This window comes from Globicephala melas, chromosome 1 (genome assembly GCF_963455315.2).
Source record: "Globicephala melas chromosome 1, mGloMel1.2, whole genome shotgun sequence".
NCBI lineage: Eukaryota > Metazoa > Chordata > Mammalia > Artiodactyla > Delphinidae > Globicephala > Globicephala melas.
The window spans coordinates 105618803-105643066 of record NC_083314.1 but is presented as its reverse complement, the minus strand read 5'-3'; the positions used below and the strand labels follow the sequence as shown (position 1 = coordinate 105643066).

The 24264-nt window shown below is 40.9% G+C and overlaps 1 protein-coding gene and 1 long non-coding RNA gene across 5 annotated transcripts in view; one reads left to right on the top strand and one right to left on the bottom strand.

Moving 5' to 3' along the window:
* Positions 1–17642, top strand: part of LOC115859597 (uncharacterized) — a 22576-nt gene extending 4934 nt beyond the window's left edge. For 2 of the 3 annotated variants that reach the window (XR_011376814.1, XR_011376813.1), the window contains exons 2-4: positions 5674–5811; positions 6992–7170; positions 15153–17642. This is a non-coding gene — a long non-coding RNA (uncharacterized lncRNA). Of the gene's footprint in view, positions 1–3411; positions 5812–6991; positions 7171–15152 lie in introns of those variants that run through there. The other variant, XR_009564678.1, reaches the window with a different exon arrangement.
* On the bottom strand, positions 9371–24264 carry DNTTIP2 (deoxynucleotidyltransferase terminal interacting protein 2). 2 transcript variants are annotated; one of them, XM_030868700.2, is made up of 7 exons: positions 24131–24264; positions 21592–23231; positions 19879–20017; positions 16947–17042; positions 15725–15889; positions 13658–13767; positions 9371–11635 (listed from the first exon to the last, which is right to left on the bottom strand). In XM_030868700.2, the coding sequence occupies exons 1-7, from the start codon at positions 24200–24202 to the stop codon at positions 11542–11544; spliced, it is 2316 nt and encodes a 771-aa protein (XP_030724560.2). In that variant the 5' UTR covers positions 24203–24264; the 3' UTR covers positions 9371–11541. The 2 variants fall into 2 exon arrangements, with proteins under 2 accessions (XP_030724560.2, XP_030724562.2); XM_030868702.2 differs by having other exon boundaries at positions 21592–23252; positions 24131–24257.

Below are 24264 nucleotides of genomic sequence, written 5' to 3'. Positions count from 1 at the left end.
TATTTCCATTACTCTAGGAAAGAAGTCCAAAAAAATATTGCTGCGATTTATGTCAAAGAGTTATGTCCTTCCTATGTTTTCCTCTAGGAGTTTTATAGTATCCAGTCTTACATTTAGGTCTTTAATCCATTTTGAGTTTATTTTTTATATGGTGTTAGAGAATACTCTAATTTCATTCTTAAACATGTAGCTGTCCCCTTTTTCCCAGCACCATTTATTGAAGAGACTGTCTTTTCTTCATAGATTATTCTTGACTGCTTTGTCATAGATTAATTTTGACCATAGTGTGTGGGTTTATTTCTGGGCTTTCTATCCTGTTCTGTTGATCTAGGTGTCTGTTTCTGTGCCAGTATCATACTGTTTTGATGACTGTAGCTTTGTAGTATAGTCTGAAGTCAGGGCGCATGATTCCTCCAGCTCTGTTCTTTCTCGGGATTATTTTGGCTATTATTATTTTTGGAGTCTTTTGTGTTTCCTACAAATTAAAAATTTTTTTGTTCCAGGTCTGTGAAAAATACCATTGGTAATTTGGGATTGTGTTGAGTCTGTAGATTGCCTTGGGTAGTATGGCCATTTTAACAGTATTGATTCTTCCAATCCAAGAACATGGTATATCTTTCCAGCTGTTTGTGTGGTCTTCAATTTCTTTCATCAGTGTCTTATAGTTTTCGGAGTGCAGGTCTTTTGACTCCTTAGATAGGTTTGACTCCTTAGATATCACTCATATGTGGAATCTTAAAAAATGATACAAATGGGGCTTCCCTGGTGGTGCAGTTGTTGAGAGTCCACCTACTGATGCAGGGGACACGGGTTTGTGCCCCAATCTGGGAAGATCCCACATGCCGCAGAGCGGCTGGGCCTGTGAGCCATGGACGCTGGGCCTGCGCATCTGGAGCCTGTGCTCTGCGATGGGAGAGGCCACAACAGTGAGAGGCCCGCGTACTGCAAAAAAAAAAAAAAGATACAAATGAACTTATTTACAAAACAGATACCTAGGCATCTTATTCTTTTTTTAAAAAATTTTTTTAATTTTTATGGCTGTGTCGGGTCTTAGTTGTGGCATGCAGGATCTTTGTCAAGGCATGCAGGATCTTTTGCTGCAGCATGCGGGCTCTTCATTGCAGTGCGTGGGCTTCTCTCTAGTTGTGGTGTGCAGGTTTTGTCTTCTGTAGTTGTGGCATGTGGGCTCCAGAGTGCATGAGCTCTGAAGTTTGTGGCACACGGGCTCTCTAGTTGAGGCGCACGAGCTCAGTAGTTGTAGCACGTGGGCATAGTTGCCCCACAGCATGTGGGATCTTAGTTCCCCAACCACGGATTGAACCCGTGTCCCCTGCATTGGAAGGCAGATTCTTTACCACTGGACCACCAGGGAAGTCCCTCTTATTCTTTTTGATGTGATGGTAAATGGGATTGTTTCCTTAATTCTTCATTCTGATACTTCGTTGTTAGTGTATAGAAATGCAGCAGGTTTCTGTATATTAATTGTGTATCCTGCAACTTTACTGAATTCATTGATGAGCTCTAGTCATTTTCTGGTGGCACCTTTAGGATTCTCTATGTATAGTATCATGTCATCTGCAAACAGTGACAGTTTTACTTCTTCCTTTCCAATTTGGATTCCTTTTATTTCCTTTTTTTCTCTGATCGCTTGTCTAGGACTTCCAAAACTATGTTGAATAAAAGTGGCGAGAGTGGGCATCCTTGTCTTGTTACTGATCTTAGAGGGAATGCTTTCAGCTTTTTATCATTGAGTATGATGTTAGCTGTGGGTTTGGATGTGTGTTCTGTATCAGCCCTCTGTCCACATTGTGGCTTCCAGGCTGGAATAGCACAAGACAGGAGGCTCTACAACCAGTTCAGGGCAGTTAAGGTCATCTAGGTAAGAAAATTATGAGGGCTGGAACTAGGGAGGTGTTTGGGGAGTGTGATAAGCACACAAATTGGAGAGAGATTAAAGGAGTCCAAATTGATGGGACTTGATGAATTAAGGGATATATAGAGGAGAGAAAGGGAACAGTCAGAAAAGACTCCCATTTCTAATTAGGGCAAATGAGTGGATGCTGAAACAGTCACAAAGGAGACAGAAGGAGAGAGAAGTGGGTTTTGGGGAAAACTAAGTTCCTATTTCTATGTGTTGAGCCTGAGGTCTCTGTGGAACATCCTGGAGAAGATGTACAGTTGGCGGTTGATATTCAATGCCGAGGACATGGCAAGCTCTCAATAAATATTTATTGAATGAAAGAACTAAAGGAAAGTAAATATGTAGGGAGAGAGGAAAGCAAAAGAAGGTCTGCAGCTGAGGAGACTGATCTAGGCTTGAGATTTAAAATTTATTCACCTACAGATGGCACTTTAAGCTCTGGACACAGGTGAGATTGTGCAAGGAGAGTATAGATCGAGTAAGGAGAGATGAAGGTTGAAGACAGAAACCCAGAGCACAGACAGTTGAAGGATAGGCAAAGAATGAGTTCTTCAAAGAGAACAAAAAGGGTAGCTAGAGAGGTAGGAAGAAAACCAGGAGAAGAAAGCATTATCTCCAAGAACTGATGGAGCAAGTTTCCTCTTCAGGAGAACGGAGTCAAGAGGAAAAGGAAGACATCTCACGTTTTTGTAAACACCTGCTTTATGCCAGCAACTTTATTTAACCCTTGCCATTTAATTATCCCTCCAATCCTAAGAAGTATGAATTATCTCTATTTTATGGATGAGGAAGTTAGGGTGCGAAGATGTTATGGGGGTAAGGTGAAAGGATTAGCCTCGGCATGATGGAAAAGTGCCTGCTCTTCTGAGGCAAGTAGGAAGAGGGCAGAGGAAAAAGCATGAAGGTGGAGAAGGGAAAATCATAGGTGTTCATGTTTGAGGACCTATTTCCTTTGTGCCCTCTTTCACTGCTATACCTCACACACCCAGGATTCCAGGAAGGTAGTCACAAAGTGGGAGCTGCCCCAAAGGTGGAGACATTCCCATCCTGTGCCACCTGTACCCAGTACAGACTCTAAAGACCAGCGGCTAGGGGTGGTTTCATTCCAGCTTCCTCTTGGGCTTTGTACATCCATCAGCATTTTTAAAATATTCTACAACTTCATCCACCTTCTATTCTATTCTATATATATATATATATATTTTTTTTTTTTTTTCTCTTTGAGTACTGGCTTTGTGCAAGGAACCATATTGGAAAGAAATACAAAGTTGAGTAAGAGTGCATTTTCTTACTCAACTTTTCGTCCTAGTGAGGGACAGGGGGCCATGGATTGGTGATTCCATTAATTAGGGTTGGTTTTGCTATGAGTGACAGGAAACCAAAGTAACAGTGGATTTGGCAAGCTAGAGGTTTCTTTTTTTTTTTTTAATACATTTATTTATTTTCAGCTGCATTGGTTCTTTGTTGCTGTGTGCGGGCTTTCTCTAGTTGCAGCAGGCAGGGGCTACTCTTCGTTGTGGTGCGCGGGCTTCTCATTGCGGTGGCTTCTCATTGCAGAGCACGGGCTCTAGGTGCGCGGGCTTCAGTAGTTGTGGCACGTGAGCTTAGTTGCTCTGCGGCATGTGGGATCTTCCTGGACCAGGGCTCGTATCCTTGTACCCTGCACTGGCAGGCCGATTCCTAACCACTGCGCCACCAGGGAAGTCCAAGATAGAGGTTTCTTTCTCATGTGAAAGTCCGGGGAATGGCAGCTGCTTGATCATGAGACCCAGGCTCCTTATTCTTCCATCTTCAACATGCAGGTTCCACCTCATGGTCCAAGATGATTGCTCCTGCCCCTGCCATCAGGTCAGCATACTAGTTAGTGGGGAGAAGATAAAGGGACAGAGCCCCATTCCAAGCTCACCCTTCTTTGAAGGACACCTCCCAGAAGTTGCACATACCACATTCACTCACATCCCATGGAAAGGTGGGAATCTTAGCTTTTTTTTTTTCCCCCAAGGTGGACACAGTCCCAGCTAAAAACCATGTGTTCTGTAACTGTAAAAGAAAGGGGAAAAAACGCAGCTTCTGCTGTTGATGCTGAAATAGGTATGCAGATAGCTATAGTGCAAGGCTAAAATGAAAGTGTGACAGTTACACGTACTAGCTCTGTGACATGAGGCAGGTTACTTAACCTTTCTGTGCCTCGGTTTCTTCATTCATAAAATGATGAGGTTAATAGTAGCACCTACCTCTTAGGTTTACCTAAAGGTAACCTAAATTGTTACATATGTATGTAATATGTTTCATATGTACATACATACATAATGGTTACATAAAGTGAGTTGAAAGTCCTTAGAACAGTGCCTGGCACTTAAGTAAGTGCTATATAGTGTTTATTAAAAACAAAGTAAAAATAAGCACAAATGGAAATTTCAAGAATGTACATATCGGTGGGGAAAAATCTGAAAAAATATTTTATGAAGAAATGTAGAGTGTCAGCTCAGTGATGCCTGGGATGGTCTCATTCCTTCCCTGGGCACCGCCAGCACCTGGCACATTGCCTTGCACAGAGTAGATGCTCAAACTACTGGTTTCTGAATGGGCTTGAAAGGTCAGTAGTATTTTGTTAGGTGAGTTGGAGGCAAGGAAAATATTTTAGGTGGAGTTACCCATATGAACAAAGATAAAAGGTGAAAACTCACTGTATCCAGCACAGTAGCTGGCATGCACAGCACTTGGTATATGTTGACTGACCACTCAATATCAACTAGTTTGGTTTGGCTGAAATCTGTCGGGTCTAGGCAGAAAGACACATCACTTTAGAGAATTTAATATGGGGAATTGTCACACAGGTGATGAAAGTGTAGGCAACCCAGATATTGCAATAGTAGGAAACCTCTATCACCCCTAGTGCCAGGGGGATAATGAGAGGAGACGGTGTTCCCAGAACCCAGAATCCTGGGGTATCCAATGGTGGGAGGTTGCCTGGTGGGAGGTGGGAGATGGCAGAGCTGCAACCTAACCCAAGGCAGAGAGGGAGAGAAATACCCTGACTTCTTGCTTCTCCTCCCCTTGTCTTAGGTCAGTGTCTCACTGCAAAGTCATTTGGCATCTGGGAAATGTCATTTCCTGTAGTCGAGAGCAGAGCAGTGAGAGAAATAGGCAGATGACCAGCACAAATGAAGTTTGGAGCATGAGCGGGGAGTGATGAATATAAACCCCTGGTGGTGTCATTTTAGTCTTGAATGTCAGATCTTGAATGTAGGGGTTTCCTCATGTTTTGTTAGGCAGAGGTAGGCCATAGAAGGTAAAAAAGCAAAAAGGCATCATTAAAACTGTTTTAGGAAGGCTTCCCCAATGGGGAAGATGGAGAACAGGGAATAGTAGCTTCCCTTTGAGTACCTGTCACGTGCTAGGCACGGTGCTAAGCACTTATTCATCTCAGAAAGATGATGTATCTGGTTCTGGATATGTTGAGTTTGAGATGACGTCACGATACATGTATGGGCGTATCACATAGAACAGGAACTGTGCATCTGGAGCAGGGGTGTAGAAGTGTAAGGATGGAGACTTTGGAGCCTTCCGCGGAGAGGTGAGAGCAATGCAGAAGGAGAGGGAGGACGAGACATTCAAGTTAGACAGTATAGCGGAAGAAGCTAAGAGGGTAGGCATTATGGGGGACCAACGAGCAGTGGGCAGAGTAAGAAAACCAGTGAAGGGAAAAAGAATAAAGGGATAGGAGAAGCTGAAAGTTCATCTTCCCGCAGGAGCAAAGGGAAGCTGGAGCTTCAAGAAGGAAAGTCAGGAGTGTCAAATAACATTTCCTTGCCAGAAGAGATGAAGACAGAGGGAAAAGCTATTGAATATAGCAGCTGGATGCATGGAGGAATCGTTTCTCTAGACAGGTGAGGTCACAGAAGGAAAAGTGGGCGTTTCCTTGGCTGGGAGTGGCAGGTGAGAGTATCAGAAAAAGAAAGAAGAACAAGACTAGTGGCACATACAAAGACCTGTCTGACCCACGGATCCAGATTGATTAGGGAGGAAAATGTATCCTAATGGGGGTGGAGGATTGGGAGAATGAGAGGGGCTGAAATACTTGAGATCATGAGTTTACAGTCTTTGGAGGTGGGGCCCAGGCATCAGTACTTTCGGAGCCACCTCGAACAATTCCAAAGCGCATTCAAGGTTGGGTTAGAGGGAACTGGAGGGAAGGCTAACAGGATAACAGATTGGGGTAGTCAGAGTTCAGTATCTTGGCAGTTTCAAGTAAGTCCATGATGGTGACTGACTGAGGTGGAGTGGAATTGAGGGTAACTGGAATCGATGAGATTGAGCTTGAAGGAAATGCAGGCTCATCTTGATTCAAATGCCTTCGGCTAAATCAGGATAATGATTTTCACTAAAGGAAAAACCAAGAGTCAACCCTAAAGGACTACAGTCAGGTAAAATACGTGAAAAGCGTTTAAGTTGTGATTCATCCAGCAGTCACCAAAGCACAGGTAGAGGCACTGAGCCAGTTGTGTATCTTTTCATCTCACTTTATTTGACATCCACTCCCTCCTGGCAGGTGAGGGCAGCTGACAGTTGAAGGTGGGTAAAGTGGCAGATTTGGCTGGAAGGGCAGATGTTATAGATAAATCGGCCAAGGTTTTGATGAGCTTCACATTACAGAATTAAGCCATGACCTGTTATCATTGTCTCATAGCCAGCCATTTTGGTGTGTGTGTGTACACATATATAAAAATGGGAAAAAATAGGTCTTCCTGATAATACCAAGATATAGAAAACTTTTATTAACTACAATGTGTACCTTGTTTTTGTTCTCTTTAGTACACTACTCCTGTGAACTTCCCTGGGTTATGGGGGTGGAGCAGATGTGGGAGGGTGGGGCTGAACAAAACTTCACATAAATTTTTTTTCATATAGATGACTGCATGCACATATTTCTTTCCTACCATTTAAAAAGGTTGAGGAACACCGCTCACTGCATATGAGAGCTAAAATTCATATGGTAATTGGACTAAATCTAACCATAGTTTTCATATCCATATTTCATTTTTCTTCCCTTAATGAACAAAACCTCAGAACTTCAATACATTGCATGGGGTTTGAGGTCAGGATTTTGGTGCCTGAAACCTACCAGCTCCTGCTTTGCAATTCTGCCAAGGAGGTTGTAATCATAAGGAAGATGAGCCAATGGAAAAGAGAGTATACCACTCATGGAACAGCTTTAGAGGAGCAGCCCCGACCGCAGGATTTCTCAGGTAAGCCGAGATTGAATGACATGTTCCTATCATCCCCTGCCATTCACAGAGAAAGCCTGGCTCAAGAAGGCCCCAAGTCTAATTTCCCACCTCGTTTGGAAGAGAGGATGAGAGGCCTGCCCTCTAATAGGGCAAAAGTGACTGACTGCAGATCGTTTCTGACCTGTTAATACAGCAACTTTGTTCATTTGTAAAACTACAGCTCAGTGAGTATCCTGGGCTCACTTCAATCTGGTTAGCAACTCCTCTTCCCTCAGGAGGGGTGACTAGGAAGGAGGCAGGTGGGGAAGAGCAGGACTTCCTAAACACTATGCAGTGCCAAAGTGTGTGGGTCATGTTTTGGCTTTATAGCAATTTCTATGCTATACTACCATTAAACTGAAGATAAATTTCAATTGTCATCATGCTTTTAAAAGAAAATATTACAAGGTGTCAGGCATGTCAGGGAATGTCTTAGGCCTTCCAGATCTGCTCAACAGCCCGCTGAATACCACTGAGCGACCTCCTTCGATACCATGTAGAGCAAAAATCACCTAGCTAAGCCCTGACCCACTGAATCATGAGATACAATAAAACAGTGGTTGTTCTGAATCACTGAGTCTTGGGGCAATTCTATGCAGTGATAATTGGAATGAACATACATCATCCACCACCCATCACCTGAACCTAAAATAGTTTTGCCTTTTTCACAGTTGGTGTTCAGTATTTATTGATAACCATTTCCCTTTCAGAACCTCCTCCACTGTTATCTAAAAATTCACATTTCATAGTTTGAGACATTCCAGTTCTTTGATAAAACACTTATCTGCTTAAGACATTTAATTGCAGGTCATGCTACTGACCCTGCTTCTGGGAAGCTATTAGAAATTGAAAGCATTCATTCTTCACTTAAGTTGTGTAACAATGAGACCTGAATTTTACATTCTAGTCAGATGCTTGGGGAGTTCATAAATCATTTTGTTTCAATCCTAACTGAACGCTTTCAGTAAGATGTTGTAGGTAGTTACTCTGAACAGTAGTTGTCATTGCTTGAGGGATTGAACTGAATGAGCATCTGCACATATTCCAGAAGTGGTACTGAAAATTTTTTTCATGTGATGTTTTCTTATAATTTGCTGTTTCTGAGAGTGGGACCCCTTGAATTTATCCCAGTTGCTCAAAGTTTCATTAAACATTTCTATACAGTCTTTCTTCCTTTTAAAACCCTGCCATTTATCCTCTGGACAGCCAAGCATGGCCTGTAGTCTGACATCCTTGTTATGAGACCCATGCAACATTTCTTCAGGTCTTAAAAATAGGTATAATGGTGTTTCTCTAAAGCAGCTGTTTTGTTTTTATATTATGGGAGGACACTGAACACAGAGCTTATTTTTGTGTTAGATGCCTGGAAGCTCAGAGCTTGCCTTCATCAACTGTTAGTTTTCTAACTTCTTCCATCTTCATTTTCCTTTCCCTAATTTCCTCACTTTAGAAAATTAAAAAAAACTAGCTTTGTAGGCTTTTTTTTTTTTTAATAAGCTGTCTTAAAAGCACTTCAGAAATCTTTCAAGACCTTAAGGTATTCTGAAGGCCCTCCTTTCGTTAGCACACTACATCAGCACTTTGTACGCTTTACAATGCTTTTCAGTTGAGAAGTCAATGTACTTCTGATAGTCATTAAGCCTTAAAATAGTTCCAGTAAGTGGACTGAGTTTAGTGACAGAAGCCAAAGTCACTAAAACTTTTTCTCAACAGTTGCTTTGCTTAAAAAAAACAAGACAAATACATACATTATTCAAGTATAGACTTTTGTAGAAGGCTGGGAGCACTAAGAGACTTCGTTCTGACCTTTACCTAATTTTATATATATATATATATATATATATATATATATATTTTTTTTTTGCGGTACGCGGGCCTCTCACTGCTGTGGCCTCTCCCGTTGCGGAGCACAGGCTCCGGACGCACAGGCTCAGCGGCCATGGCTCACGGGCCCAGCCGCTCCGCGGCATGTGGGATCTTCCCAGACCAGGGCACAAACCCACATCCCCTGCATCGGCAGGCGGACTCTCAACCACTGCGCCACCAGGGAAGCCCATATTTTGATACTCAGTTTTGAAGATTTAAAATAAATTTGTGAAGAGCACATTTGAGATGAAGCTACTATGCATCTTACCAGTTTTAATTCCTTAAAGTAAATGTTAATAGAGATCACTTTAAATGACTTTTAGCTGAAGCATTTATTTCACTGGATAAGGTATTTTACATTCGTTGATAACTCTCTACTTTGTTCCAAGTTACTTATGTGGCTTACAAAAATACATATAAGATAAAAAAAAAACCAATGGAGACAAAAAAGAGCGTGTTAAAATGTAACTATAATACATTTGATCCTTGAACAACACAGGCTTGAACTGAGCAGGTCCACTATACATAGATTTTTTTTCCCAATAAATCCATACTAAAGTATTGATATTACATGATCTGCAAGCAGTTGAACAGTTGGTTCTCAGATGCAGAACTGTGGATACAGAGGGCCTACTGTTAAGGTTTCTGACTTTCAGCTGCATGGGGTTCAGTGCCCCTAACCCCCATGTTGTTCAAGAGTCAACTGTACTCAAAACACGTACTGAGAGCACCTCTAAGGTGGGTTAGTGAGAGCTGAACTTGGCGCTTAGGTTCAGTTCTCGTTCCTCATCACTGCTTTCCAATCCAGTGCTCTAATGCTGCTCTGTGTGGGAAGGATTAGTTCTCCAATCTTGCTTTCCCTGTAAAATGCACTATAATGTACCAAATAATTGTCATAACTGCAGTTTTGAAGTATCACATAATTCAACCTATTCTAGCATTCACTAGTCAGAAACCAGCATGAAAGTTATGAATAAAGTTGACACACACCTTGAGCCTGAGAAAAAGCTGCGTAAGTCCTCAATTGCGCCGAGAAACACCATACAAAAGGACTGACAGCTTTGACTGTTCTTATAGCATAGTAGCATGAGCTGAAGAAACGTTCTACTAACAATGTCTCCTTCTGGAAGAATGTGTAAAGGGTAAATTATTTCTTGTTTTTATATTTAATTCTCTCATAGCAGGTCCTTATTTTACCCAGAAGGCAAAACTTAATATTCTTGGAATAAAAGCTTTTCTATAAAAGAGAACAGATAGAGATGTTTCACTAACTCCACCTATGAATGTCGTTGTTTTATTACTAGGCTGCTTATGATCCCAAGCAGTAAACACAAAATAGATTTACTGAAATCCCAAGAAAGCAGTATGCTACAAAACAGACGTCCCGTGAATGACATGAAGGAAGCGATAACCCACCAGGAAGCATGAACAGAAATGGCCAACACTCCTTGGGTGTCGGGAGTTGCTTTAGCCAGGATGCATATTTCTGCCACTGGAGATGAGATAGGCTGGGCCACTTTACCTCCTGGCCAAATTAAAATTATATTAATACTATTTCACTGGAACGCAACATTGAATCTGGAGAAAATCTATCTTTCCTCCTGTTTCAGTTGCTAAAGAAGGAAAATAGCTCTCCTGCTTCTACCTTTAACCTAGACTTTCCAAGTAGTCTATCTTTTAAGTCCTTTTTATAGCTTCATTTAGTTCTTTGGTCATATACTAACATACACATGCTCCAAGAACACTTTTTTTTTTTGCGGTACGCGGGCCTCTCACTGTTGTGGCCTCTCCCGTTGCGGAGCACAGGCTCCAGATGCACAGGCTCAGCGGCCATGGCTCACGGGCCCAGCCGCTCCGCGGCATGTGGGATCTTCCTGGATCAGGGCACGAACCCATGTCCCCTGCATCGGCAGGCAGACTCTCAACCACTGCACCACCAGGGAAGCCCCAAGAACACTTTTAACATTTCTTTGGTTTCAACTGTGACTGTCAAACTGGCAACAAGATCTCTGTATCCCAGCTTCACCAATTTTCTGGACTTGAATGTGCAACTGACTGACAAAAGGGCACCATCTCCCCCCTACACACACATCTCTACATAATAATTACAATATTGCTCACGTATGTTTGATATTACTTTAAAATTTTTGAATGTTAGCAAACTATATTTTTTAAATGTTTTAAATTTTCTTTAAATAACCAAATGTTGAAAACTTTACAAAAATGTTAAATGACTGAGGTTATTTTCCTTTTTTTCCTCCTCAAAGGGTCTAAGCATGAGTGGATCCTTTGTAGACACCCCTATTTTTATCCCAAGGGGCATGTGATTAATCCTCTCTAAAATCAACTTTTTCTAAAGAGAAATCCCTATATATAAATAGGGCCAGGCTATGTTAATTTGTGTGATGGTTGTGTCGGTTTTCAAAATATCTTTAGTAATAAATAAAGGGGAGATGTAAAATTTTGTGATTTGCTTGGTGAATCTTAATTGCGAAACTTCTTCTTCTTTCGAAACTTCTTTCCTGCTGCATTTGCTGCCTTTTCAGCCATAATCTCTGAGTACTTCCTTCGGTTATATCTGAAAAGAAAAACCAAACTTTTTAAGTTCTAAAGTATGACACACCAAACATTAGAAGTTAATGTAACCTTTTGGTGGGGAGAGGGGTGGTGGCGGGGAGGCACTTCTAAATTTCATTTTTTTTTTTTGTATTTTCACTATCTATTCATCACATCTGCACTAAGTTCCACCATGTGTAAGAAGCCATACTAAGTGTTGCGGACAGAGCAGTGAACCAGCCAGCCATAGTAGTCCCTACCCTCAGAGCTTGCAGTCTAGTAAGAAAAAACGGCAACGGAGGAAGACTTTTGAAAACTTTCAGCCACTAGAGACCCATGCTGTAATTTCTGAGACTGCCATCATGAAGATTACAAAATATAGGTCAATTTTAAGTAAGCAAAGACTCAATCACCTTGTACCACACACCTCTGTGGGGAAGGAAACAGACATGCTTGAGAGATAGGAAAATGGGAGGGACTCTGACAGTTTGAACATGGGACTGAAGGGAGAAGAGGTATTAGGACTTGCCCTAATGGACAGAGGGTGATGCCGTTTGGTCATGAGATACAGAACACTGCGAGAGGACCAGAACATACAGGGAGGATGAGGTCAGCAGACCCCAAGTTAGCTCTTAGAGGGGCCTGTGAGATACCCATTAGATATTCCTGAGGCAGTAGCTGGTTATGGGCTCTGGACTCAGGAGAGAACTAGACTAGACATACACATTTGAAAGTCAACAGTATATAGATTAATACAAACTCTGTGGGGATGAGATTGCCAAAGAGAGAGAAGTGAGAAAAGAGCATTGCTTGTTTCTAAAAATTTCACCATAAACCAGACTCATAAAATAGTTTACGTGACACTCAAGTTAAACTTGTTTTCCGTGTCTATATATTACACCAGTTTAAAAAACCTTGATAAACATTTTCACTTTTGCTACTAAACGAATCTAGAAGTCTGGCAGAGGTTTCTATATGAGGTATGCTTTTAAATCTATACTATACACATACCTACTTCAAGGACATTTAAACATACTCAAATTGCCCCATCTCAGGAAAAAAAAAAAAACAACTCCACCCACTAGCTGTGACTCTCTCATCTTGCTCACAACCAAACTTCTTCAAAGATTTCTCCCTTATTTCTTCAGCTCACTCTCAAGTACCTTACAGTCTGCTTTCCTCCCCATCACTCCCCTGAAAACTCCTTCTGCCAAGGTTACTGTGACCTCCATGTACTAAATCCAAAGTTTTTAGTTCTTACCTCAACTGAGCTCTCAGCAGCACTTATTACTGTTAGCCACTCCCTCCAGCTTATACCTGCCCGTAACGTTCTCTTTCCTTGACTTCCCCCCCACCAATTTATTTATTTATTTGGCTGTGTTGGGTCTTCGTTGCTGCGCGCAGGCTTTCTCTAGTTGTGGCGAGCAGGGGCTGCTCTTTGTTGTGGTGTGCGGGCTTCAGTAGTTGTGCCATGTGTAGTAGTTGTGGCGCACAGGCTTAGTTGCTCTGCGGCATGTGGGATCTTCCCAGACCAGGGATCGAACCCGTGTCCCCTGCACTGGCAGGCGGATTCTTAAGCACTGCGCCACCAGGGAAGTCCCTTTCCTTGACTTCTATGACACTGTGCTCTCCTGGTTTTCTTCATGCCTCCCCGGCTATTCTTTCCCAGTCTCCTTTGTGGGCTCATTCTCCTCTAGTCAGCCAAATACTTTCATGCTTCCCTCTAAAGCAGTGGTTCTAAATTGGGAATGCTTATGCCCCACAGGGGCCACTTGAAACTGCTTGAAGACATTTTTGAGTGTCATGAATTGGGGGGGAGGGGAGTGCACTACTGGCATCTAGTGGATAGACACCAGGGAGGCTGTTAAAGATCCCACAATGTACAGGACAGTCCCCCCTAATAATTATTCCATCCAAAAAATATAATAGTGCTGCTGTTGAGAAACTCTGTGCTAAAGCATTTAAAAATTGTCTTGAATTTAAAGTTTATGCATATTCTAAGGGAAAGCACACATATTATGAAGCGAAACATAAATTCCTTTACCTTCTGAACTCAGAATCGGCCAGCAGTTCCTCCACAATAGTTCTCTTCCTTTGTTTCCTGGGAACTCGTGAATGGTAGAAGTCAGCTGGATTGTCAACAATGGTTCCAATCTATGAATGATTGATTGAAATAAGTCATGCAATACCTGAAGGCCAAGTATCTTTCGTATCTCAGGGTAGCTCTAACAAAGTATATTTATAGAAAGTAATGGAAAACACAGCTTACAATTTACCAATATTAAAGTTAGTTTTGCCGTTTCTTAAAGAAAAAAAATCACTTATTCAATCTGCACTGGGTCCTACTAATGACATTTCTTCATTAGAGTTTACAGTAAAACCAAAATTCCTTTTATATAAGTGCTAGACAGTAAATTCTTGATGAATAGTCTAAATAGAGGAGGAAAAGTGGGACAGATAGTCTTTTGTTTTAGTTTTCCAATTTAACGAAATTGACACATACATTCTACTATATACCTATTTGATCTCCTAGGTTATCATAATTGCTGCCAACTTAGAACCTTCTTACTGACCACTCCACATCTGTTCGTATGTTCAACCAAGTAAAATTTACAATGTCTACTATGTGCCAGGCACTGTGCTAGGTGTTAGGGAAACAAAGACAAAGAATATCTGGTCCCTGCCAGTGAGGGGGCCAGAATCTTTTTAAAAAATTTTATTTATTTATTTAATTTAATTTTAAAATAATTTTTAAAATTAATTTATTTTTTTTGGCTGCATTGGGTCTTCGTTGCTGCTTGTGGGCTTTCTCTAGTTGTGGCGAGTGGGGACTACTCTTCGTTGCAGCGCACAGGCTTCTCACTGCAGTGGCTTCTCTTGTTGCAGAGCACAGGCTCTAGGTGCGCGGGCTTCAGTAGTTGTGGCTCGCGGGCTCTATAGCACAGGCTCAGTAGTTGTGGCGCACAGGCTGAGTTGGTCGGTGGCATGTGGGATTTTCCCAGCCCAGGGCTTAAACCCATGTCCCCTGCACTGGCAGGCAGATTCTTAACCACTGCACCACCAGGGAAGCCTCCAGAGTCTCAAGGAAGATCCGAAGGTACACAACTAAAAAATTAAAGCATAACCTAATATTATGCTGAACAAAACACTCTAGATGCTCTGAAAACTAAATGGCGAATTCTACCGAATGGAGGTAAAGAAGGTTTTACAAAGGATGACATTTTAGCTTGGATTTGTATGGGTAAAATTTCACCAAGCAAACATGGCAGAGCCAAACACTTGTAAAGTCAGAATGACTAGACCAGTCTGTGCATATCCTGAGAAGACTGAGTAGCTGAGTGTGTTGGAGCTTAAGAGGAGACCATGTGACCAAAAAAGGGGTAGTGAGCTGGTTTGGGTTCACATGGTGAAGGGCTACATTAAAGGGTATAGATATAGACTCTATCCTATAGGTTATAAGAATCACTGAAGGTACCATTGAATATCTTGATTATCATTGAGCAGAGGTGTGTCATGAAACAGATTGCTATTTTTTAAAGGAAAGATGACTGCCTACAATGTAGAGGATGGACCAAAAGGGAGAGCAGACCTGGAGGCAAAGGACTATTACAGTAATCCATGAGTGACAAGAAAGGTAGCCAAGAAGAACGAAATGAACTTGAGAGCTACCAGAGGGTGAATCAATTGGACTTTCATCTGAAAACACTTTGGAAACCAACTTTTAACTTGTTTTCAGAATAAAGAACCTTGAAAAAAAGAAGAGTTTGGTGTACATGAGTCCCTCTTTCCTGCCCCATCCTGCAAGGAGTCTTGCTCTTAGGCTAATAATACTCATATATGGTACACCCATCTTGTAAGTTTCATAATTTTTAGAGAAGAAATTATGAAAAACTAGTTACCGTTCGGAAACCTAGTTACCGTCTGGAACACCATCTTTCTATATGGAAAGCCATTACAAGCTGGTGGCTGTCTGAATTGGGTTCTGGCCATTATTATACGGCCCAAGCAGATGTGCTCTGTAAATATTCATTTAAGAGTAAACAAATCACTATAGTGCTTTCCAAACTAAAATCCTCAGAACATCACTACCATTATTCTGTTTGCTTCATACCTGGAAGTACTTGGGGAAGCCGTCTCTATCATTTTTCTTGTAAAACCTTTTTGGGTCCATGCTAGCTCTCATCTTCAGTGCTTTGAGATCATTTTTCAGTTCATCTGTCAGTTCTGGAGCTTTCATACCAAACCAGCCATCACCTGCTGTTTTTTGTCGCTCTTGCTGAAATTCAAATTTCAGAAACAATTAGAAAATTCTGATTTTAATAAGCAGTGTATAAACTATACCTCACTCCCCCTAAAATTATAAAGAAAATTTCATGAAAAACAAATAAGGTTACTTTACAGGAATGTATATATTATCTCCAGATTCACCTTTCATAAAATGATTAGATCACAAAAAGTGATTTCTCTGATAAATCAGGCACAGCACTGTCAGTTTCTTAAATGAGGGCTCCTTAAAATTTACTTTGTATCTTAGTAAGAACTGCTGACTTGTTGGGAGAGTAACCGACAGCTTCAATTTTCATTGTCTAGAATACCCTACACAAGGTGTAATGTATAAAAAACATTTTTACTTCTGGAGCTTTTATGTAAACATTAACACTTTTACTGAGTCACCGAGTTGTCTCAGAAAGTTACTCACTCCAGCAAGTCCAGAAATTTCTATTATTTCTAAAATTCAAAAACTTTCTGTTTTTTGAAAACTCCTAGCAAGTTATTTGCTTAATTTCATTTTTTGTTCATTCACACAACAAATATTGGAGTGTTTACCATATGCCAGGGTGCTCTGGTCATATTAGTGACATTACTGGAGCACCATCCTCAAATTTCCTCTTAAGCTCTCTCAATAATTTCTTTATCCTTATTAGTTGAAATGGAAGTAGTCCCCTGTATTTTACTAAAGAAAATACCTTCTATGCTTTCAGTTGGCAGACTAAATAGGCCAGTGTTTTTAATGGTTACATCCAGTTCCCTACAAAAGCCCACAACGGAGCTCCCAGCCTTCTGTGAACAGTACCCATAAGCCAAGAGGTGTGGTGTGGACAGTGACCTCATATGCTGGCTGCCACTGTTTTTAAGGATGGTAAAAAAGAGCTTTCACTTTGTGAAAATCTATAAGAAACGCTGTTTATGGAACCATATTTTACGGGCTCTTAGATATCTGTAACAATTTTCTTTGGAAACGTATATATTTTAGTTGTACAGCCATGTTAGATAAACTGAACATATATAGTCAAACACATTAAACATTCTAAATAATGAGTCACTGTACTCACTCTGCGTTTTTTCTGAAGTTTATACTTTGATTCACTATATGGTGGGACACAGTAGTTTTTTTCAAAATCAGGAGTAATGACGGCTTTCTGCAAAAGCTGCAAAAATATTAAACTGGTTTTAAAATGTCAGAATGTCATTATTGTTTCAACATTATTGCCTTATAAAGGAAACATCTCCCACACTGAAGACTACTCCAGATATATTAACCTTCTATATGGACAAACATACTACTGCAAAGCTGCTCCTGTCCTTAAATTTGTAAATTATATCAAAATAAAAATGCTTTAGAAGACAAACTGAAGGGTTTAGGCAATCTATAAAATCAATATTCATCTCAAATTTCTTCTTCTAATCTGAATCTGCACACACCAGATATACGTTAACGTGTCCACCTGCATTTCATTGGTTTGCAACCAGCCACCTGCACCAACCAACTGGAAACGAAAGACAATAGGAACAATGCCATAGAGTTCTTGAACTCCCTGGAAAAAAACCTGACTAGGCTTTAATAAGTTCTTCGATGCTGGTAAAACCGCTTTCTGTGATCTGAGGAGACCAGCTAGACTACTGATAAGAAACAGCAGTATAGATTTTGATTAAACAACATATGCTTTTTATGGTATACCAATGAAATTATGCCATCGAGCAAATCTGCTTTTGGCAACCCAACAATATATCAAAGATGCTCTTTCAATGTCAATTCATACAAAGATCAACTTCATTCTTTTTAACAGCTGTTATGCACAATTTTTCTTCTTGATATTTAGTTTAGTAAGTCTCCATTACATTTTCCATGAAACATTGTAAACACCATCTCTGCACACTTGTGATTATTTCTGTAAAACAGATTCCAAAATGTGTCATTTAAATTTTCATAGGGACTACTAAATTGCCTTGCATCCAAGTAGTATAAACTCCTACCAAGAGTTAATCACTACCATTTTCTTTACATAGCCAACACAGGAGATTATCCTTTTGTGTTTTGTCAGTGGTACTTCATGAATGTTTCCATTTGCTGTTGATCAACTTTTTGTGTATTTATTAGCTATGTATTGTAATATAAGTCGTCTTCTGGGGTATGCCTGTATTTTGGGGGGGGTTATTTTCATTTTTATATAGGGTTGTGTTCTTATTAATTTGTAGAAATGTATTTTGTATCTTGGTATTAACCTGTGGTCTTTTACTTGTCTTTAAGGTGTTTTTATTTGCCTAAGTTTTAAAATTTTAAGTAGTCAGATCTGTTAATCTTTTCCTAAATGTCTTCTGCATTTCTTGTTACTTGCCTAGGGTTATTAAATACTGTCTTAATACTGTGTATGTGACTAAAAGGAACCTGAGGGTTATTAGTCATTTCCCCAGTATAAGAACTAAAGACAGCTGCTCCTTAACCCTCAAAACAGTTCACAGGAATACAGCAAATATTAATTTGGTCAATAACATTTGAAATTATCAATTTAGAAGTCAATTATCAATTCAGAAATCCTCAATTCAGGTTCAGGACTAGAAGTTGCTGGGTAGCACAGTAGCAGTCTAGACTTTCCTATCAGAGAAGAGAGCATGACATTTATTTAACAGATTATTAAGAGCTGGTTGTGTGTCAAGTACTATAGTAGGGTTTAGACTGGTTCTCAACTGAGAGCAACTGGCAATATCTGAAGACATTTTGAGGTGGGGGGACGGTGCACTGGTAGAGATGGATGCTACTGGCACCTATGGGGTAGCGGCCAGGGATGCTGCTAAAAAATATCCTACAAGGCACAGGACATTTTCCCACAACAAAGAATTATCCAGTCCAGAAATAAAAGACAGTAAAAAAAAACAATGAATACCACATGATCAATAATCACTTAGATCTATACTGGGTGTTGCAGAAGCAGAGAGGAGGTAGGGGGAAGGACTAGGGTCAAAGAATGCTTCCTAAAGGTTGTGATTTATAATCTCTGCATTGGAGGTAGGGGGAAGGACCAGGGTGTGTTCAGGGAACTATAGTAATTTTCAATGCTAAGAACACAGCAGGTGGACAGTCAGAGCTAGAGGAACAGAGGCACCTTGAATGCTCTGAGGAACTACTACAGGACTTAAACAGAATATCATGGTCAGATTTGTATTTTTAGAAAAAGAAATCCAGCAAGACCATGGAGGATGGCTTGAAGAAGAGTAAGGAGGCCACTACAATAGTCTAGATGAAAAACACAACAGATGTCACTAGTCAGTGACAGTGGGGTGGAAAGGAGGGGGCAGAGTACAAAGTATGTAACAAGCACCATCCCCTAGGCTTAGTTGTTGAGTGCAAAAGGGAAACAGATTTTCCCTTGCAAAAGGAGGAACTGGTTTAGGTAGGGAAGAGAAGGGCAATTAGTGAAGTCAATTGCCTGAGCACATCTGAATGAACAAACAATAGGCACCTGGATTTAAAGACCTGGGTAGGCTGCAAGGCTAGAAAATACTGATACTAAAGATTTGGAAGTCATTCAAGGTGACAGCTGAAACTGAGGGTTTGGATGAGGTTACCTAACCTGTAATTTCTTTCTGAAAATATATGTACAATTTTATGTCTATGCACACATGTGCTTTTTTTCCTGGTGGGGTTAGTGGGCACTCGCAGCTTTCAGATTTTCAACACAGTCCAAAGCAGTTAAGAACTAAAAGTATAGCAAGAAAAGAAAAAACACAACCCTTGGGATCATAACTGGTGATTGCAAGAAGAGTAACACTGATCCTATATCACTCTAGTTTTCAAGCCTCATCTTCTATAGCTGGGACTTTATAATAAAAAAGAAGAAATGATTGTCCTGGAAAGAGGGAAAAAAGAAGCACAGTAGGCTAATGTGGTTGCACTGTAGGAAAATTAGTCTCTTACCAAGGACTAATCATTTCTAGAAGTGACTGGTTAGTTCTATGAAAACCAATGGGATGCTTTGTGCAACTTACCTCATTTTTCTTTTTCTCCTTGATCTGTGTTAGGGTTCTCTTGTTCAACTGTAGCTTGTCTGCATTGACATTAATATACAAACCACCCAGCTGCTTAATACTCAGACCAGGATCTATGCTGCTGCTAGTCAACTTCAGACTGAAAGAGAAATGATCACTTTTAAGTGATTAAGAAATGATCTTTAGATCATTTAGTAATTCAAAATGGAAACAATTGAGACTGTATTTTTATTTAGAAGAAAATTATGGGATGAATAATGAATTAAGCCTTTTGGAAGCACATCAAAATTTATTCCCTAGTTTTTCTTAGAAGAGGATTAAGGCCATATTACATGACAACAGACTTCATAAAGGGATTTTATAAAGAAAGAATTACAGAAAAGAGGAGGAAATACATCTGGCAATTTGCTCAACTTCACGTATACGTAGTGAGTTAATATACGTCCGCATACTTCCATCTCCAAAGCCAATGAGAAAGACAGGGTCTTCTACTCCGAACTTCTAAGTTATCCAAATTTGGAATGTTTTTCTGGGTAATTTAAGGGCATTTAGTAGTGCCTCTAAATCAGTGAGTTTTAAACAATGAGCATTCGTACCTTCCACTGGAGATTTAAAAAAAATGTAACTGTCAAACCCTGGATCCACCAAATCAATCTTCTGCAGTTGGCTTGGGCTCCTGCTATATTTATGTAATAAAAATTTCTACTTTATATTACTGAAGAGTCCTTTTTATAAACAAGTACACTTGGACTTACAGTCAGTTTCTTTCCTAATTATTCATAAAAACTGAGCAGTTAAAAGTTTTGATAATCAACCTCTACTGGAAAGTGAAATCATTCAATTGTAGTGCCTTGGCAGTGATTCTCAACCCTGAGTGTACATTACAATTATCCTGGGGAGGAGGTGTGGCTTTTAAAAAATAAGTACACCTGAGACTAGCCTCAGCGATTTCACTGGTTTACAGTGAAGACTAGGCATGTTAATGGATAGTTCCTTACCAACGATACCTGTATTTCCAGTGGATACACTGCCACCAAGGGCCTGTGCCTAGGAAAAACAAATTTGAAAAACAAACAAAAAAGAAACTAAAGAAATAGCCCCCAAAGAGTGCTTTTCAATGGGTGATAGATGGGATTATAGGTTATTGTTTTTCTCAGGTTTTCCTCTATTTTTCAATTTCTCTACAATCAACATGTGGAAAAAACCAAGTTACCTCCCTTCCCTTTTATATGTTGCTCTTAATAATCGTGCAAGAAAACCTTAACAGATGATTTTTTTTGTGTGTGTGTGTGGTATGGGGGCCTCTCACTGTTGTGGCCTCTCCCGTTGCGGAGCACAGGCTCCAGACGCGCAGGCCCAGCGGCCATGGCTCACGGGCCCAGCCGCTCCGCGGCATGTGGGATCTTCCCGGACCGGGGCACGAACCCGCGTCCCCCACATTGGCAGGCGGACTCTCAACCACTGTGCCACCAGGGAAGCCCCAGATGATTTTTAATGTACCACCAAACGGAGTACTTTTAGCTCTCATTGGTGGGAAAAATATGACTAACAAAGATACCCACATAAACAAGGGAAATGCTGGATAAAAAAGCTCTTCCATAAAGAACCCAAAGTAATAATTTTTTCAATTTCTATGACTAATACTTTTATGGTAAATTAGCCACTTCAAACATGTATCAAAAACTTACTTTAAAAAATAAAGATAAAACTTACAGTTTAGATTTTGTGCTATTTAGTAAGTCGTCTTCATCACTAAACTCATTATCTTTACTTCTGTCACTGTCTGATGGTTCTTCTTCACTTTCTTCCTCCTCCTCCTCTTCCTCAGTGGCAACCTCACTTGCCTTGTCTTCTTCATCCAAGCAAAAATTTTTATCAGCACTCAATCGAGGAGTTGTGTCAATTACAAACAATGCATTGTCAGGTGATGTATTTTCTGAGTCTCCATTTAATGACTCTTTTTGACCACTATTTTCAATGAAACACACAGTGTCCTCTTCATTCTCACTGTTTTCAGACTGCTGGCTTTCATCACTGCTGAGAACTAATAAAACAGAATCATCTTTATCCTGAGATGTGCTGGGCTCAACTTCACACAGCTTGGTATCACACTCAAAATCTACATCCCTTTCTTTGCTCATGTCTTCGCCAACACCTATAACTGTGCACTCTTCTTCTTCATCACTATCATCACCATCACCAAGCTCTATCCAGTCACTTGTTTTTATGCTGCTGTTTCTCTCTTCATTCCATCTGTCCACTTCCACAACTGCAAATGTTTGAGCTAACGATTTCATTACAGCCTCACAGTTCAGGTTTGAGGATGCTGAGGTGGTTTTGTTACTTTCAGGAGTTGAATGCCTTTGCGAAACTAACTGCTGAAGGCTAGTGTCCTGAAGTTCAGAAAGACTCTTCAACTGAGAATTTTTCTCATTAATTTCTTTTCCTGCATCTATTATTCCTTTGGCTTCTTCCTCTAAGCTCTTACAATTCTCCTTTGTTATTTCTTTGAGAGGTGAAACGTTGTCTTGTTTTTCCTCTCTTATATTAAAACTTTGGTGTTTTTGCACTATTAGTTTTTTTCCTGAATTTCCAAAGAAGGAGTCATTATCAGGGTCATCATAAGTTTCATTATTAGAGATATTTGGCTTATTTATCTGAGAAAGCGATCTTGCTAGCAAACGAGAAGTTCGTCTGGTATCTGAATCCTCTAAATTCACAGGTGTATTTATGATTTGCTTTTCATTTCCTGGTACAATCTTAGTATCATTCTCCTCAGTTTGTGCCTGTAATTTCCTTTGCATACTCCTTGTTGTTCTCCTAGTTGCAATTCCAGAAAATGAAGAAATGTCTGAGCATGATGACTCAGCATCAGAATTAGCTTCCACATGGGATTCTTGGTTTGGATCGGTTCGGGATTTAGCCTTACTTCTCCTGGTTCTTGTTGTTATTTCTGTGGGATGCACAATTCTAGAAATACCTGAAATATGTGATTCTGCTTCAGAGACTTCTTCTTCAGTATGAGACTCACTTACTCGAGTTATTTTCAGCCTTTTCCTTACACTGGAAACTGGGGTGCCTGAAACTAAGATCTGCCTTCTCCTAGTTACTCTTAAAATGGGATCCTGGGCCTCAGACACAGAAGAACAGTTTGACTCTGCTTCAGAGATCTCTCCATCAGTAGTAGGTTTGTTCATTCCTGGTAATGAACCTGTAGTTCCGCTCTTCCTCTTCCTGGTTTTAGGAGCTGGACTTTGTTCCCTACTGGTCTGTGACTCAGCAATACTTGGGTCATCAGATGGAGATTCCTTCTGGCCTTTTGGATGTGCCTGAATTCTTGAGGCAGCAGAATTCTACAAGCCAGTGAAAATACACTGTGATTTAGGTAGGGATGGGACAAGAGCAAAGTGAATGAGGCACTCCCCTCAGAAGCAAATTTTAAGAGAGCACTAAAAAACTCAGTAAACAAGATTAATGCAAAACAATAACAACAACCATCACCACCCACAATTTAAAAAAAAATCAATACTTAAATACTGGATCTGACTGCATTTGCAGGCCCTGCCTCACTAGCGTCACCTAAGTCCTGGATCTGACTTTAGGGAACAAAACAAATAATTGAAAAAGAAAATTTTCTCCACTCAAAGTCACATATGCTAGGTGGACCTACATTCCGACATAACATATAGGAAAAGACGAAAGATGGAATCGGTCGCGGTGCTTACGTTTTCATACCTAAGCGAATTAATGCTCCCTTCCCTTCATTGCAATATCAGAGGCAGCGGACGACTAACGCCACTGAATTACTAGCTGGCGTCACCACAGCCCTCCCCACGCCAGAAGGAGGTGCTGTCGGGGCACAGCCTGTCTTCCCACGTGAAAATGGTGCCTTCTCCATCCAATCCAGCTAATGAGGCTCACGCATGATGGCCGAAATTAATCCTCCTTAGCACGGTGTTAGCAGTAAGATTAAAAGGCCTGAGCTGTGCATCGGCGTTACAGAGCTGAACTACCGCAAAATAAGTTACCTAATCTCTCTATTCCCTGCCAAGCATTACGTTAAAAGACCCTAGTGAGGTCTGAGGAGGAAGCTACAGGCTTAGCGCGGAGCCTAGTACACAGCTGCGCGCTGCCAGTTCCGGCTTTTCTGCCGCTCCTCCCCAGGCTCCGCGGGACCCCAGCGCCACCCACATCCCTGAGCACCGTCCTGCGAACCAGCGAGAAGAAATGAGGGAGCCTTGAGATCTCCTACCTTCTGCTGGGAGCTTTCAACTGACGTGGTTTGGATCCCGGCCTGAGGCCGCGCGGACCTAGTAACCACCATCCTCCAGGCTTGCAGCCGCCGCAGCGGCCCCACCGCGCTCCGGAAGTGCGTCAGAGAAGCGC